This window comes from Dunckerocampus dactyliophorus, chromosome 4 (assembly GCF_027744805.1).
Source record: "Dunckerocampus dactyliophorus isolate RoL2022-P2 chromosome 4, RoL_Ddac_1.1, whole genome shotgun sequence".
Lineage (NCBI taxonomy): Eukaryota > Metazoa > Chordata > Actinopteri > Syngnathiformes > Syngnathidae > Dunckerocampus > Dunckerocampus dactyliophorus.
Window position 1 is genome coordinate 35387411 of NC_072822.1, and position 17884 is coordinate 35405294.

General features: G+C 42.6%; 2 protein-coding genes across 3 annotated transcripts in view; both read right to left on the reverse strand.

Moving 5' to 3' along the window:
* The window catches only part of rasgef1ba (RasGEF domain family, member 1Ba), a 64300-nt gene that overhangs the window by 21446 nt on the left and 24970 nt on the right, over nucleotides 1-17884 (reverse strand). The window contains exons 1-4 of one of the 2 annotated variants that reach the window (XM_054772751.1): nucleotides 9287-9470; nucleotides 3600-3782; nucleotides 2330-2452; nucleotides 2107-2244 (exon numbers count right to left, since the gene is read on the reverse strand). In XM_054772751.1, the coding sequence (XP_054628726.1) occupies nucleotides 2107-2244; nucleotides 2330-2452; nucleotides 3600-3776 (438 nt within the window). In that variant the 5' untranslated portion in view covers nucleotides 3777-3782; nucleotides 9287-9470. Of the gene's footprint in view, nucleotides 1-2106; nucleotides 2245-2329; nucleotides 2453-3599; nucleotides 3783-9286; nucleotides 9471-17884 lie in introns of those variants that run through there. The other variant, XM_054772749.1, reaches the window with a different exon arrangement.
* On the reverse strand, nucleotides 11609-17310 carry LOC129179480 (uncharacterized). The gene is made up of 3 exons (XM_054772752.1): nucleotides 17154-17310; nucleotides 14333-14890; nucleotides 11609-13574 (listed from the first exon to the last, which is right to left on the reverse strand). The coding sequence occupies exons 1-3, from the start codon at nucleotides 17200-17202 to the stop codon at nucleotides 13105-13107; spliced, it is 1077 nt and encodes a 358-aa protein (XP_054628727.1). The 5' UTR covers nucleotides 17203-17310; the 3' UTR covers nucleotides 11609-13104.

The following is a 17884-nucleotide window of genomic DNA, read 5'->3' on the forward strand; positions in this document are numbered from 1 at the left end:
TTACATTTATCTTAAGAATTCTTACTTCTTCACACATTTCTTGACAGATTCAAAGCATTCCAACATGAAAACCTTCGTACAATTTGCCACATTCCCAAAAAATTCCCACCATTCCCGTAATGCCACATTTCCCATAACACAAATTCCCTTGAGAATTATTTCTCGTTCAACCGACTGAAACCATTTCAACGTCAAAACTATTTTCCACATTCCCAAAATTCCCACTTTTCCCAAAATTCCACATTTCCTATAACACATTCCAGCGCAAAACATTCATTCACGACCTTTGTACAATTTTTCACGTTCCCAAAATTCCCACATTCCCTGTAATTCTACATCTACCTTAACACAAATTCACTTTGCTCTTGAGAATTCTTACTCGTTTCCAATGTCAAAATTCTGATTATTGTATTTTCCACACCGCAAAGTTTCTCACTTTTCCACATTCCCAAAAGTCCCTAACATTCCAGATTTCCCATAACACAGTCCTTTTGAGCTTCAGAATTCTTACTAGTTGCACATTTCGCAACTGATTCAAACCATTCCAACGTCTAAACATTCAGCTCATTCAAAACATTCAAGCTATCTATTTTCCACATCCCCAAAAATTCCCACTTTCCCCCGAAATTCTAAATGTTCTGCAACACTTACTCCCATTTATCTTATGAATTCTTATTTCTTCCCATATTTCTTAACAGATTCAAAGCATTCCAACATGAAAACATTCATTCAGGACCTTTGTACAGTTTTCCACATTCCAAAAATTCCCACCTTTCCCGTAATTCCACTTTTCTCGCAACACAAATTCCCTTTGATCTTGAGAATTCTTACTCTTTTCACATTCCGCAACCGACTCAAACCATTCCTCCGTCAAAACATTCAGCTCACTCAAAACATTTGAGCTATCTATTTTCTACATTTCCAAAAATTCACACCTACAATTTTCTCCATTACCATCTATCCTAGGAATTCTTACTTCTTCCCACATTTCTTAACCTATTTAAAGTATTCCAACATCAAAACATTCATCCAGGACCTTTGTACAATTTTCTACGTTCCAAAAATCCCCACCTTTGCCATAATTCCACATTTCCCGTAAAACACAAATTCCCTTTGATCTTGAGAATTTTGACTAGTTCCACATTTCTCTACCGATTCAAACCATTCCAGCGTCAAAATCTTTGGATCATTCGGGCTTTCTATTTTCCACACCGCAAAACCACATTTCGCAATAGATTCAAAACATTTGGGCTCTGTATTTTCCACATCCCCCCAAATTTTCCAGAAATTACGCATTTCCCGTAACACAAATTCACATTGATTTTGAGAATTCGTACTTATTCGGCAAGTGATCCAACCCATTTCAACATCAAAACCGTCAGATCATTCAGGCAATCTACTGTCCACATCCCAAAGACTCACGGTTTTCCCAGGATTCCGCCATCCCAAAAATTCCCTAATTCCCGAGAGGGTTAAAATGAACGGCCTTTTATTTCTATTTACATGACTTAATATGTCGAAAATTCCACTGAAACGAAAGATGAAAACGCAAAATAACGTTCCTCAAATAGGTTTTGTCTGTCAGAAATATATTTTGTGCTCACTGCAGGTAAGCGAGTGTGAAAGCTAAGCAGTTTTGTATGTTCGTGTAGCCATGAAAGGACAGGAAATGAGTGCACATTTAATGGCGTGCCACAGGGGAAGCCGTTAATGTGTCAGAGTGTCATGCGGGGTAGGGGGTGACACGTATTGATTTTTAGATTAAAAGAGGATCGATACGTGTGCTTGCTCTATTGACGAGTCATGTGAAACCTGCATCACAAACAGGATGGGGGGGCGGGTGGGGCGTGGGGATCCCATCAGGGCAGATGGATGTCGCCATCTTTACAAAACCCTGCTGCTTCATTGTTAGCATCCCAACACGCTCCACCACCCTCCCAAAAAATACACACAGCACTTAACTCGGACACACAGTCAGGAAGAAAGCACACACACACAGTAATGGGTGGTGTGATGCTAACTGCTAACTAGGGATTCTATTACTAAAAAACACAATAGCAAAAGTGACAAAGGTTTGGACACCCCCGGCTCTCGGCTGAGAGCTACCTCGTCTCCGCTGGAGAGGCGGTGGGTGAGCTCCTTCAGGCTGCGCATCATCCGTTCGTCCCTGAAGTCGTACGGGAAGGTTTCCGTCCACTCTGTCAACAGCTGGAGGATCTTGGGAGCCATCTTCCTGAGTCGCATCTGGAATCGGACAAAAGAGCCGTGAGCGTCCTACGAACGTCAGAGGAAATGAGGTATGTCCCAGCGCTTGTAGCGTGGCGTCCACCTTGTCTGCTTGGGCGTCGCCCATTCGTTGCTGCTCCACGCACAGGTGGCACACTTTGGACATGAGCTCGTACGGACGGATGAAGAGGCGGGAGCTCAGCAGGAAGGTGAAGATGTAAGTCCTCTGTGGACGGACGAAGGGATGAGGTTAGGGCAGTAGTGGACGACGTGGACTGCATGCTAACAGTGTTATACCAGAAGAAGACACCCAGAAAGTACGTAAGTAAGTCAGTAATTTCTTTTTTGGAGGAGCTCGCTGCGAGTCAGATGATATCCTCCCTCCTTTAATCAGCTGTGTATCGACCTGTATCGACCTCCTCGACATGTTTGGCAATTAAACAAAAACACAATAAAAATGCGACAAACCACACGGCAAAACAACGGTAAGAAACACTAAAACGTCCGATAAAATATCACTTTTCTCCAGAGCTTTGTCAGATAAAAGTTTGCTTCCCTGTCAGCCTTCGTCACATGGGCTCGCACTCCTTCGTCAACAAACCCCCACTCTACTTTGCATCAAAGCCTCGTCTTCTCGGAGCTGCTATGACGCAGTCCCTCGGATTGCTGAGTAATGACTCGTATATCACTGTAAAGCGCAGAACTTCTACTTTCTACCGCTTACCCAAAGTCAGGTCGCAGGGGCAGCAGCCTAAGCAGGGAAGCCTGGGCTTCCCTCTTCCCCTGCTACTTCGTCCAACTCTTCCAAGCGGAACCCGAGGCATTCCCAGGCCAGTTGGGAGACATAGTCTCTAACCCTGTCCTGGGTCTTCCCTGAGGCCTACTACTAGTTGGACATGCCCTGAACACCTCCCCAGAGAGGTGTCCGGGAGGCATCCTGACCAGATGGCCAAACCACCTTATCTGGCTACTCTCAATGTGGAGGAGTAGCAGTTCTACTCTGAGTTTCTCCTGGATGACTGTGCTTCTCACCTCATCTCTAAGGGAGAGCCGAGCCACCCTACAGAGAAAACTCATTTCGGCCGCTTGTACCCGTGATCTTGTCTTTTCGGTCACTACCCAAAACGCCGCACCAATCTGCCTGTCGATCTTGCGTTAGCACAGAGTTTCAGAAACTGTTGGACTTATTTAGATTGCACAAAAGGTTGAAGACGTATGGCAGTTTCAAAAATAGCATTTGGAATAAGCATAATTTGGAAAAGCTGGGCAGGTCAGATTAAAAACGAGCCATGGTTTTTGGTTAGGCTCATTTATTCGGACACTTAAGGGTAACAATCACCAAAACTACCCAGAGGAACAATACCAATACTCACGTCAGGGTAGTAGTCTACAGTGGGAACCAGGTGGTGAATGAGGGCCTCCAAGGACCCGGAGGCCAGGTTGTTGTCATGGTAGTAGAGTCCAGAGTATACCTCCTCCTTGGTCTGGTAGAGGTTCTTGTTGTAGCCTGAGGTGCTGTGCTGCCCTGTGAACGGCGGTGTCTGAGGCATCTTGTCCTGCAAAGAAGATGACCAAAAGCAACAGGTCAGTCTGGGTTGTTCTCCCGCAGAACCGCAGAGGCTGACGCAGAACGGTCAAAGAGAACGAGTCGCAAATAGCTCGCAGGCACAAACGGTCAGGGTTTGTTTGCTTTGAGGATGGACGACACCCTTCTTCCACTCTTTATTTGGATTTGCCTGAAAATGGAGGCCAAAGGGAAGACTGCGGTTGAGAGTCTCAGGTCTGATACGGCATCTGGAGGAGCAAGAAAAGCCACAAGGACACATTGGAGATTATACGCTAGGCTTCAACGCCTTGGGGCTGAACCCTTAACGACCCCACCGAGAAACCGCAGAAGATTCAACGACCCCCGAGAGACAAAACAGATGAGGAGACGCCTTCGGAGCCAGGTTTGACCAGTCATTTCCCAAAAACAAAACTAACCGCACGCAAGGTTGCAAAGTGTCCCAGATTCCACAGATGATTCCGTTCAAGAACTGTTTCACACTTAAAAAACACTGCCTGTGCACTTAGTAAAGGGTTTCTCTTGACCACATTTTGACCCTGGAACAGACACTTTCGATTTACATGTACTTCCGATGGGGAATATTGTTTCCAAATCCAAAAATTGATGGGGAAAAAACATGCATTGATATGCCTCTTCACCCCAGGTACCTAAGAAAGTCATCCATCAGCTGGATGACGTTCAAAATTAAAAATCAAAAGTATTGGGATACCACCAGGAAGTGGGGTCTTTGCCGCCAGAACAGCTTCCACTCTTCGGGGAAGGCTTTCTAAGAGATTTTGTCTGTGGGACATTTTGTCCATTTCTGAGGTTTGATGGGCTTCTTCCACACCAAACTCCTTGCACAGAAAAGTTGGAACGCATTGCGCCAACATGCCTCGTGAGGATGAAGAATGAAGAATTAGGCGGTCTGCTCCAGCCTCTCACTTGTGGATTAAGAGGCTCACTTGGTGGTCACAGGACCTTCTTCCACCACAGGACACAGGCACCATGTGAGTGTGGCTGGTGCTTGATGAAGACATAACAGCATTGAGTCTCATCAGGGAAACAAAAGCAGACACATTTACACACCGTCCACGTCTTCTTCTCCTTTCACACGGCCATGCCCTCACATGAAGCCCACGTGCACACGCCAACCACCATTCTTCCTCCAGACAAGCGCGGGGGACATTTCCATGAGAATGAGAGCTGTGGACGGCGAGAGCATCTGCCCCGCCATGTGGCGTCCACGCCGGGACGCAGATACACTCGCTTCTTTGTAGACATGCAAACCTTGGGCCTGCAAGCAAAGCGCAGTGGCCCATCTGATTATTCCTCATAGTTATTCTGATGGGTCTGCAAGCGGAGCGCACCCCTTTTTATTAGTCCTCATACTTATTATGGACCTGCAAGCAAAGCGCAGCAGCCCATATAAATATTCCTCATACGTATTATTTATTATGGGTGTGCAAGCGGAGCGCAGCCCACCCTATTATTCCTCATACTACCTTGTTGTGCCGCCACAAATACAGGACAAACCGTGCAACACGTGATATCACTGGATATATCACATTGTATCCTTGCAGGTTGCTAGTATGATAGCTTTGCCGTTTCAAGGGCAAAACCCAAAGGCCTCCAAAGTCGGTCTCAAACGCTGGGAGAGCTTTGCCTAGTCTTCTTATTTCCTGGTAGCATTTAATGGAAATAGCTACAATTTCAAGCATTTGAAATCGTGTTATCAAAAATGGAAGCACTCTTTTGACCTTGTAAATACAGACTATAGCGGCAATTGCTATTTTTCTTATGTATTCACGGGAACCCTAAAGACGTACAAATCCTCTGACTGAAGAAATGGTGATCTGAGGCCACGAGGAGAACACAAACACTGCCAGGTCGTGCGATGAGGTATCAGGTGTCTCATTGTCTTTCAACACGTTTGATCAGAGCCTTCCAAATAATCCAACGTGAATGTCATGTTTCAGCTTAGCAAGAAAAATGACTCAGTGTGAAACCGCTCTTTGAAGAAGGGGGGGCGGGAGAACAATCCGGGATCATTCCAAGGTGCTGGGGGGCGGTTGGTGATCTAATCTGAAGATAAAAGTCCTTTTAGGACAGGGGACGCCACATGTCACATCCTCAGGTCCTGCAGGAGGACAAAAGCAAAGTCTTGACACGCCGCCATTGGTTTAGCTCGCTAGCCCAGGCTCCAAGAGTAAACAAACAAAATGACACAGCCGTCACTGGGGGGAGGAGGGGTGTTTTGGTTATACGGGTGTGTGCGTGTGAGCAGCCATCTGTCTCAGTGGAGTAGGAACAAGCTGCACTGGGTTTATAAAAACATAATTTGGATTAAAGGAAAACTTGTTCTTGGGGGGTTAGGGAGGTCCAAATGATTCGTCATCATTTTCGAGAAATAAGCGAAGCAAAACGGGATCTCAGTTTGTTTCTCTGCTATGTGTACAGAAGTGCAGCTAAAAGACAACTGGATCCAGTTTTGCTTGCAATGTGAATGCATGCAAACACTTCAGTTTATTTCAAAATGAAGTGAAAAGTCCTCCTTAGCGTTCAAAAGACCAACAACGCATATATGTATTTGTGTTTCTGCTGCTTCTATTATCCTGTAAAAGCTTGTTTGGATGGTAAAAGTTGCCTTTTGTGTTAACTTAGCGATCACATGGCACCGATGGTCTGAGAAGATGTTCTCCGAGTGCTCGTGTTGGCGTGGGCGGGGACCTTCTGTTTCTACCAGGAAGAAGCAGCATGGCCGCGACATGTGATGATTGTTTTTAGTTTCAGGCCACTGAGACGTTGAACTTGTGAACGTTTGTGAAAAGGAGAGATTTCTAGAAATGACAGAGTAATGAAAAGGTTCTTTTTATTCATTTATTCTATTATTATCTTATTCCTTGTTTACTTATTTTATTGATTTGATTGTATTATTCTCTATTGTTCTAAAACAATCTGTATTATTTTCTTTTTATTTAATTCATTTTATTTCTATTTGTAAAATTATTTTTATTAATTACTTTTTCTACTTTTACAAAATGATTACTTATTTTTATTTATTTAATGTAATGTTTTTCTATCGTGTTACAGCATAATTTTTTATATTTAATTTTTTTTCAATTGTTATATATAATAATAATAATAATAATAATAATAATATATAATATATAATATAATAATAATAATTATAAATTTATTATTTATTTTTTTAATATTGTAATTGTTTATGGCAAAATTATTTTATTATTTATTTACTTAATTCTCTTCGTTTTTAAAAAGTATGTTATAAAATGTATGTTATTATTTATTTTTGTATATTTTTTTCTTATGTTGTAAAATGATTTGCATTATTATTTTTATTTAATTTAAAAATAAAATATAAATAACTCTTTATGAGTTACACTTTTTTATAACATTATTTTTCATTTGAGTTTTTTCTATTATGTTATAAAATTATTAATGTACTTGTTTATATTATTTTTTGTTGTCAGAAAATGTTATTTAATTATTTACTTTCCTTTATTAATTATAAAATCTTTTTATTATTGAGTTCTTTATTTTTAGTTTTTTGCATTTATATCATAAAATGATTTTTCATTTATTTTGTTTTTTTTCGATTATGCTACAAAACAATTTGGGATGACTTGGCAGGCCGTTCATGCTGTTGTAGATATTTTCATTCTAAAACAACACAAATTGTATAAGTTGAGCACCAGTTTAAATTCATATTACAATTGTTTTGCACACCAGTCCTAAAAGCGGCGGTAATGCACATTAAAATGTGGCTTACAATGACCAAAAAACTGATTTGACCATTCTTGCTTTTTTACATTTTCATTGGTAGTTTTTAAGATTTGCGGCTAAAATCAAAACCTCCTGTTTTGCTTTCGGGGGGAAACTGCAAACATCGTGTTGTCTTCAGGTGTCATCTGTGATTTCAGCTCCAGTCTACAATGATGTCGGGGCGGGGCATCTTCCCCAAAGGGACAATGAACCCAAAAAACCCAACGACTGTCAGGAATGATGAGCACACTTCAGAGGCGAGAAGACGCACACGAGCAGAAACTAACCCTCAGAGGACGACAAATGTGTGAGGACATTCTGTGCTTCCCCGAGCAGAACTTCAGAGTCCAGCAGTGTATTTTCACTGGTTAAATACATCACAGCCTATCATAGAAATCCTCTCATATTTGCACCGCTCCGTATCACATTTGTATATGCATCATCATATATGCGTATTATATTCATGTGTAGTATAAGCGGCATAGAAAACGGATGGATGGATGTTCCTGTATAGTTATACAGCATTTACACCACTCCATGTCATGTTCATAGAGTAAAGTCATATTTGCACCACTCCATATCATGTTTATATAGTATAGCCATATTTGCACCACTCCGTATCACATTTTTGTATCATATTTGCACCACTCCATATCACGTTCATAAAGTCATATGTGCACCACAGCATATCATGTTCATATATGTATTGTCATAGTTGCGCCACTCCATATCATGTTTACTCAGTATTACGTTTTTATATGTATCATATTTGCGCCACTCCCTATCACGTTCATATGTGTGCCGTAATATTTGCACCAATCCACATCACGTTCATAAATGTACCCGTCATATTTGCACCACTCCATATCACGTTTATATGTGTTCTGTCATATTTGTACCACTCCACATCGTGTTCACATGTCATGTATCACCATGCTCCATATCATGTTCATATGTGTATCATCATATTTGTACCACTCCGTATCATGTTCATATATGAAGTCAAATTTGCACCACTCCATATAGATTCACGTTCATATACTGTATGCACCATATTTGCACCAATTCGTATAATGGTCACATGTACACAGTATTTGCACTACTCCACATATGAATCATCATATTTTGCACCACTCCATATCATGTTCACATAGTATGCATCATCATCTTTGCACCGTTTAAACTGGACATTTGCACATATTGAAACTGACAGGGACGTGCAATAGATACCGAAAGTGGTGAATCTGTCTTCTTTTTCCAACATATTAATATTATTGCGTTTTTCCCCTTGCATTATTTGTCCTACTTTTGAATTACTGTGCAAGCGTACCCAATGTTGTGGACACCTTTGTAGACAACACATTCAAAAACTACGCAAACACAATAAATAACGCGTACAAGTCAAGAAAAGGCGGTGAGGGATTAACTTCGCTGACCTATCTTGCAGGAGAATCCTCTTAACCAGAAGGTGTGTGTATTTGTGTACGTGTAGGAGGCGTTCAAACGGTGCACTATCGGAACCTTCGTGCATTATCACCCAATTACTACGTTCATTGATTAGCACTACGATGCGCTGCAATAAGAATGCGATATCCATCGTTTTAAGTCAGATCCTTTACACGTGTTTAGTCAATAAAGTGCAAAAAATACAGAAATAACAGTAAAACAAATTAATATATATATATATATATATAAAAACATGTGGACAACTACAAGTGGTCCTCTTACCTCACTTCCAGGTGCCTACGTCCTGTCCCACACGACGACAAAAAAAGCGTGGAAATCCTCTTCCGAGTGTCCCAATACTTTAAACTCACATAAACATGAAGTGAAAATAAACCAAGTCCTCCTCCAGAACCAGCACGGTTCGATTGGCTCCGACGGGTATGAATGAGACGGACGCGTCCTCTGCACGATGTCTGCTCGCAGTCTGACTTCAACCGAGAGGCGTTTCGAACGCCTTCAAGTGCGGGGAAAGCTGCGGCCAATCAGAGGACAGAGGCAGCCCGTAGCTCGGCCCTCTACTGGCTCTTTTACCCCGCCCCTACGCACTCCCAATTCATTTCTTTCCTCTTTTGTTTCTCTTTCCATACACTCCGTCACATTGTTTTGTTTTTTTTTTACTTCATATTTTCTGTTTCACTTCACTAAATTTAATCTCCACCGACATCAGCTGAGAGGGGAATACCAACACGTACACAAAAAGGTCTTAATTTGAGGTACAATTCATTCATGAGAATGCCTCTGGGCACGTTTGTTCTTGAATTAAACGTATTTCAAGGATTTATAAGTACATCTTTAGCTATGCTGGTCAACATCAGACTTGCTTGAAACTAATTTTTCCAATAGTAAACAGTAGAAATAGAAATAATCTGTTCCAGGATCAAATGGTGGCCTTGCTTAACTGTACTGTCATGGAAGTATAAAAAAATAGCTTAGCAGTGTAATATCAGTTAATAGTTTAAAATGTTCACTTTGCTAACAAGTGAGTACCCATACGTTACTTCCTGTCCATGTACTTTGATCTTGGAAGTTTTGTACGACTTCAAAGGCGTACTTTTTCTGAAAATTGTGTTTGAACTCTGAATTTAAAACTCTGAAAGGCATTTGGTACTGCGTAGTCCAAAATATAAATGCTGGCATGCATTATGCAGGACACGTCATGGCGTTCAATGAATAAAGGTGTTATGTTTGCTTGACCAGACTTCCTGTCCAGACTCCTCCCCTTACACGCTTTCCCCTGGAGGCTGGTGTCCATGGCAACCAATCAAAGCGCATGCAAATGACACCAGTGAAATATATTAATCGGAACATTCCCTTGTCGACTTCTTTGTCGAGACACTGATGATCCGCTTTTGACGTCCGGCTTTTGTGTCGCTAAGTGGTGGGTGGAGGGGCAGGGAGAGGGAGACGCGGGGGTGAGGTGATTGGGGCCCTCGGAGGGGATTGAACATAATGAAAAGACGCAAAGGTTGTATGATTTCATTTCTCCAGTCTGAATACAGATTAAATGGAGTGCAATCTTGTCTGAGCAACAATTGGATAAGGCGCTCCCTGGCGAATGGACTGTTATCAGCAAGCAGATCAACATAAAACCACAAAGTCATGTGATGCATTGTGAAAATTATTGGATTTTCTTTACGAAATTACACCAACATTTTTCACTCGTCAGAATTCACCTCACTGGCCATCAAAACGATTAAATTAAAAGTGTTTTTGTGTATTTGTAATTGTTTTACAGGACGTTTAGCCTCTCATCCAAGAAGGCTTCGTCAGTTCATGCTCAAAGACTAGATAGGGCAGCTCTAGTCTAGTCTCAGGCTTTACTCGCTTATGACAAAGACTAGACAAGCTTCATCAGTTCATGCTCAAAAACTAGATAGGACAGCCTTAGTCAGATGTGGACAAAGCCTGAGGCTAGAGCTGTCCTATCTAGTCAGACTAGACTGATGAAGCCACAGACTAGTGATGAATACTGCATACAGATTGCAGGCAGGCTTCATCGGTTCATGCTCAAGGACTAGATAGGACAGCCCTAGTATAGTCTCAGGCTTCATCAGTTCATGCTCAAGGACTAGATAGGACAGCCCTAGTATAGTCTCGGGCTTCATCAGTTCATGCTCAATGACTAGATAGGACAGCCTTACTCTAGTCTCAGTCTTCATTAGTCCCTGCTCAAAGACTAGATAGGATAGCTCTAGTCTCAGGCTTCATCAGTCCATGCTCAAAGACTCAATAGGACCACTCTTGTCACAGGCTTCAGCTTCTAGTCTGAAAAAGCCTGAGAGTAGGGCTATCCAATCTAGAGATATATCTAGAACTAGAAACTGTCCTATCTAGTGAGCTCTCTAGGACTAGAACTGCCCAATGTAACCTTTTAGCATGAACTGGTCAGACTTGACTAGCGCTGTCCTACCTTGTCTTTGACCATGAACTGGGACGAAAAGAGAAACATCTAAAACACCTTATGCTCAATTTATGCTCAAAGACTAGATAGGACAGACTCTAGTCGAGAGACTAATCAAAAGCTGTTGTATCTACTTGTAGTATTTAAGCATGAACTGGTCAGAAAAAACTAAAGATGTCCTATCTAGTGTTTGGGCATAAAATGGGGCGAGAGGTAAAACGTCTCGTCTAAGACTGCCTGAACAGTCCATCTGCGATTGATTCAATGCCCTGAGAATACAATGACCTGGATGAATGTCAAACTCCACCAACATAATAAAGCATTTATGATGGCCACAGCTTGACCCTGGAACAGACCATTTCTGTTTCCAGTATTTTAAGAACGGCTTGGACTGGAGCAGTCCTACTGTAGATTTGTTGTTAAAAATGAAAAAAACAAAGACATGTGACTTGAACACATCTCATTCATAATCTCACCAGCCAGTGTTACGTAATCTGGGATTAGCAGCGCAGATTTAAATTTTTCCGTAAATCCATCTTGCTGGAATGATGGGGAAGATGATTCAGAGGTCAGGACTGCAATCTCTACGCGGGACACCACAAACACCACCGCCAGACACAACAAATAGTTGTCCAGTCTGAACCGGTCCACATCACACACACATGCAACAATAAGTGTGAAGGAACACAGACCTCCACCAAGGCTTCAACGCTTGTCACCTGTTGACTGAATGCATGGACGTTATGTTGCATGTTAATAGTTGCAAGGGGGCCAAATTTCAGGTGTGATCAAGGCAACAAAACACAAGAACAGAACTGAGATCAGCACTTTTTTTAATGTTTAAAGTGTTTACATGTGAGACAATGAAGAGAGATTAAAGATTTCATGTGTCATTATCGCCACGCACATCCAGAGTTCCACAAGGTCATCTGAAACAATTCAAGCAGTACACCAATCCATGTCCATCTTCACCTTAAAGTCTGGTTCATGAAAATCTGTGAGGAGTGGAGCATCTTAGGGGCTATCCACACGGAAACGTTTTCAGGTCAAAACGGCAAAGCGTTTTATTGTTTCAGCGTCACGGGAATGGCGTTCTGGGTGACCTGAAATGATATTTTTTGCAAACGGCTTCCAGAGTGGGAAAATCTGAGAACAACGACTTGTCGTTGCCTTGTATACAGGCAATATGAAAACAATGACGTCACCAACTCACCACCGCATCGTCGCCATCACGTGACAAAAAGTGAGATTTGACGACAAAGCGACATAATATCTGAATATTTCGACGGACATGACTCACCCCGGTCGACGTTCTCCTCCCATTTCGTTGTCTTATAGTCCATAATGACTCACAGAAGTACTGTAATTCCACTTCTCGTAAATTTTGAAAAGCAGAACGCAACGGACTTATGCGCATGCGTTCTTTCCTCTTGTATGGTTCGCTGTGTCACGTAGTTCCGCCCACGTGTGTGTTCACAGCGCAACACGTAGTTGTGCTTGTGTATTACATCGTTTTCACTCAGTGATCCGTTCCCGTCTGGATGCAACTATTTACTAATCAGGCACAGTATGGATGAGACTTTTTTTTCAACCCGCCAAAAAAAACCAATCTCAGTAACATTGCCGTGTTGACAGGGCCCTAATCTCCATCCTTGTTCAATGTGTGATTTGGTACATTTGGCGCCTCAGCTGCGGTTCTGCCGCCTCCACATCTGCAGCCTTGTTCTCGGGCCAAGCTGGTGAGGAGCTCCAGAACCCTGATCTGATGCTCCATGTGGGCCTTCTCCCGCCGCTCCTCCCTCTCGGCCGCCTCCCTCTGCCGCTGCTCCTCCCGGTGCATCCACTGGTTCAGCAGGTCCTGGTGCCAGCGGGCCTGCTCCTGCCTCTGCTTCTCCAGCTGCGCCAGTAGGCCTCGGGTCTCCGACACCAGCTGCTGGCAGCACTGTGACAGGTGCTGGAGGACCGGTTCCAGTCGGCCGGCTTCGGCAGGGAGGACATTGGGTGTCGTCGGACCCTCGGGTGAGGGGAACGGCAAGGACGCTTCAGGCGGGGTGGGCGGAGGCGGAACCATGTGGCAGGAGGGAGATCTCACAATGTCCACAGTTGAAGCTGCCATGGAAGGACATACAAATAATGATGCTGTGTCTTAGCTCCAGTAGAAGTATCAAACTCCATAGCGTCCTCTTTTCTGCAGCGCTCCTTGCTGCCCTCTGTCTCCCCTCCAGTAAAATTGTACAGAAATGTCCGTCACGTGCAGTGGGGCATAATTCATACAGACCCAACTTGTGCGCTCGGTCTTGAATACTTAAAAATAAGTATTTAAGGAGGCAAAATGAGAGAAACCCATCTAACACTTGAAAAGTGCAAAAGGTTTGCCAGAGACCTCCGTGGCGTCACACCGGCTGCTCAGAGCATGTGCCCAAATACAGTGCACCTTGCTGAGCCACGCCAGGTGGCTCCTCCCACTCTATACCCAGGCTGTCCTGACCTCCGTAGCGGACCACCAGCTGCTCGGAGCATATGTCCGAATACACTACACTTTGCAAGTGGCTCCTCTCGCTCTATACTCTGGTTCTGATAATAGTGATATGGTAGCAGTAATGTCATGATATTTAATTAGGACAAATCAACAGGTACAGTTGGTCAAATCCTAATTTGTTCCAGTCCTTCTTACCTCCAGGTGTGCAAAAGCTACACTTAAATCTAAATTTAAAAATCAGATATCAAAAAGTTATCGGTACCATATCGGTCTCGAGAAGTTATCGATATCAGTATCAGTTTGGGGAAAAAAAAGTTATCATGAATCTGTATACTAACGTGTAAAAATCTATGTAGCAGATTCACAAACTGAATTGAAGAGGACTTACCGGCAGGCACAGAATGGACGCTTGACCCTAAACAAACGTCTGGTCGCCTCTCTCCGAGTTCTTGCGTGAACCCTGCGTCACTGAACTCGGAATCGTCTTCGTTCTCCAGCTTGACTTGGAAGTCCAGCCGCCACGGCTGCCGGCCTCCTTTCTCCTCAGACGAGCTCAAATGTTCCCTTCCGGTGATCCCTGGAGGGCTGAGATGATGACCGCCAAAAGAGCTCCGAGGAGGCCCGCCTCCCGCTCCGTCGGACCTCCTTCCCAGCACCGCATCCATCTCGTCAAAGTATTTAAAGTTGCAGAGCTGGGAGCTGTCCACGCTCCTCTGCAGCTTGGCCCTCACGTAGTTGGCCTTCAGCGTTTTCACGCGCAGTCGGCACTGGTGAGGACTGCGGCAGAAGCCCATGTCGCTCATGCGGGCCGAAAGGTGTTTGAAGACATGGCGGTTGCGCAGGTTTTCCGACAGACTCTTCTGGACTCGCTCATCGCTCCAGGCGCACAGCAGCACCTGAGTCTCCTCCACCGTCCAGTTGACCGAGCGCTCAGCCTCTCGCTTCCCTTTGGCACAAACATCACCTTGCAGTCAGGAACGCATTGTTCGTGTTCTTATATTTCATTATTGTCCTGTTGCCTTGTATGTTATGGTCTGTTAAGTTGAGTCTACATACACTGTTTCATACATTTATCACTCCGTGCGCCTTATGCGCCTGCATAAGCGACGCTGAGCGACTACTCCTTCTCCGAACTCTTGATGTGCCCCTTCAAAAGAAAAATTTAATCTTGCAACAATATCAGCGATGGCTGCACAGCTGTGATTGGTGGGCTTTTTTTTTTTTTTTTTTTTTTTTTTTTTAGTATATAATTTCTGGTATTCAGCCTTTCCTGTTTTTCCCTCCTGTGTAAGCGTCTTCGGCTGCGTCTTTGGAGCAATGTGTTCACTAAAAGTGACAATGAGCTGTCGCTAGGCCTGTCACAATAATCAATGAATTAATTAACCGCACGATAAATAAAAACAAACTCGATATATTGACATGTGCATGCGTGTTTGTTTTCCTGCTCTCTCTCAAACAAACAGGCTGGGTGGCAAGAGGCTTCACTCTGTGCATCTGTCTCAGCACCTGGGCGCATTGGTTCTATAGCAGAATGAACGGAGTCCTGTCAGTCATTCAGTCTCTTTGTCCCAGTGGGTGGAGGCGGGGCTGCTAGCTAGTGCTGCAGCCTGCAAGTGCGCAAACACAAATATGAATGAAGGCGCAGAAGTAATGGTTGCAAAGGCGAATGCCACAGCACAGCCCAAGTGTGGGAATTGCTTTTTTTTTTTTTTTTTTTTTTAAATCATAATTTTTGGAAAATTAGGTTGCCGAAAAAGTTGTAATGTTACGAGAATTAAGTCAAAATATTATGGGAATAAAGTCATAATTACGAGAAGAAAATTTGCAAGACGAAAGTTCCAATATTTGGAAAATAAATGACAATAAAGTCAAAATATTACGAGAAAAAAGTTGCAATCTAACGAGAATAATTTTACAAGAATAACGTCGGAATATTATGAGGAAACATGACTGATGTTAGTAGCAGGAAATGTAAATACTAAAACAAGACGTATTCTTTGAAGTAATAATATAAAAACAAAAAAAATCTTAATTTTTGGAAAATTAGGTTGCGGAAAAGTTACGTTACAAGAAAATAGATTAAATATTATGGGAAAAAAGTCATAAGAAAGTCACGAGTAGTAAATTTTCCAAAAAGAAAGTTCAAATAGTTGGAAAAAAAACAGCATAAATGGAAAAAAAAAACAGCTGTAATTTTTGCAAGAATAAAGTAAAAATATTGCAATATCACAAGAAAAAGGTCATAATTTTACAAGAATAACATCATATTATTAAGAAAATAGAATGAGAGTCCATTTTATTTTCATTTGGGTCTTTTTTTATTATGTTGTTTAATTTTTTTTATTACTCTCTTTTTTAGTCCCCTCAACATTCCAATTACAACGTTAAACGCTCTTGAGAAATTACAGTTTATTGCTTTTGATACAGTGTACTCGCATTATTAAGCCATATATCATTACATTCACAAAAAAAAGGTTTCAAAATAATGTTGACAATAATATCAACTGTCGACAATAATTTGTCGGACAATTACCGTCCCGCAAAATTTTTTTGCGTGATAGGCCTAGCTGTCGCCGTTGCTCACTACGACTGCACAGGAAGCTAAATAGCTCGCTGTTTGGTTGCTCACTTTGACGAAAACACCACCCCTTGCGTTTTGGTAGAGAACTGCAAGTCACACGCTCAGCCTCGGCCAAAGATCTATGAGAGGATGGCGTCATTTAGCGACTTATAGGACAGCCAATGGCTACTTTCCTGACTGAGAAGTCAGCAACACTGTGACAACTGTCAAGTGAAAAGTGCTAAATAGATACATGAAATTCATTTCGACAAGCTTTACAAGTGTAACATGCACGTTTACACAAAACACACACAAAAGGTGTTACTAGAGTAATATAGCCACACAGCGAGCTACTAGAAGTGAAGGGCTAGTCAACTAGCTTACGTGGATAGTGACGGCTACGTAATTTAAATAAAGTCATATAATTGTCACATTACAGCAATTGACTCATACAGTCAATGTTTTGGTTGCAAGAAAATGCCGAGAATGCAAAAACTATAAAGTGACATATCTTCGCAGCAGCAACAGGGCTGCTAGCTTACGATGGCGTTGTTAGCGTTAGCTGCTCGCTGTAAAGTTAGCGGAAGGTCTCCCTTTGCCTCCCGCGACACAAAAACCAACATGTAAGCTGACAAAAGAGGATTCTTACGTCGTGTTGTGGACACAGAACTCGTCGAGTTGATGACGGGAGTATTCATTTTGGACGAGCTGCAGAGAATGTAAACAAGCCACACCGTGGGAGACCAAGGGCACTTCCGGGTTGAGCGTCTCCAGCGTGTGGCGTCATCGCACTGGAGCCGTCATATATAATATGACGTAACATGACTTATGTATGTTGTTGTTATCCAACTGTTGTTTGTTAATGCCCATGGTTTGACACTGTTATTCTAAATTGTAAAGCATTAATAAAGCTGAATGAAAAAAAATTACGTAACAAACAGAGTTTCATTAATAGAAAAATATATACATTTAAAACTGATAGAATTTATTTTATATAAAGTACTTTTAAAAAACGTTGTCATATTCCAATACAGGACACATCATTACCTTCACATTCAAATGAGCTCCAATACATGCAGACTAAAATCCTTGTCGTGTGTATTGACATCTCAGGTGTGAAATCAAAGCATGCTGACTTTAAATAACAAGACGGAAACATCCAGAGGAAACTGCTCCTCTCAGGTGTTAACAGCTTGTCTTGCACATTCCCTGGATGTCTCCTGGGGGGGGGGGGGGGGGGGGGGGGCTTGAGGCACCGGCATTCCGTTCCTCCACATCCCTCATCATCCCCCCCCCCCCCCTTGTCTTTCTGTGTTATCCACAAATCCAGCAATTAGTGGCCGGAGGGGGGTTGGAGTTAATGCAGATTCAGTTTGCTCT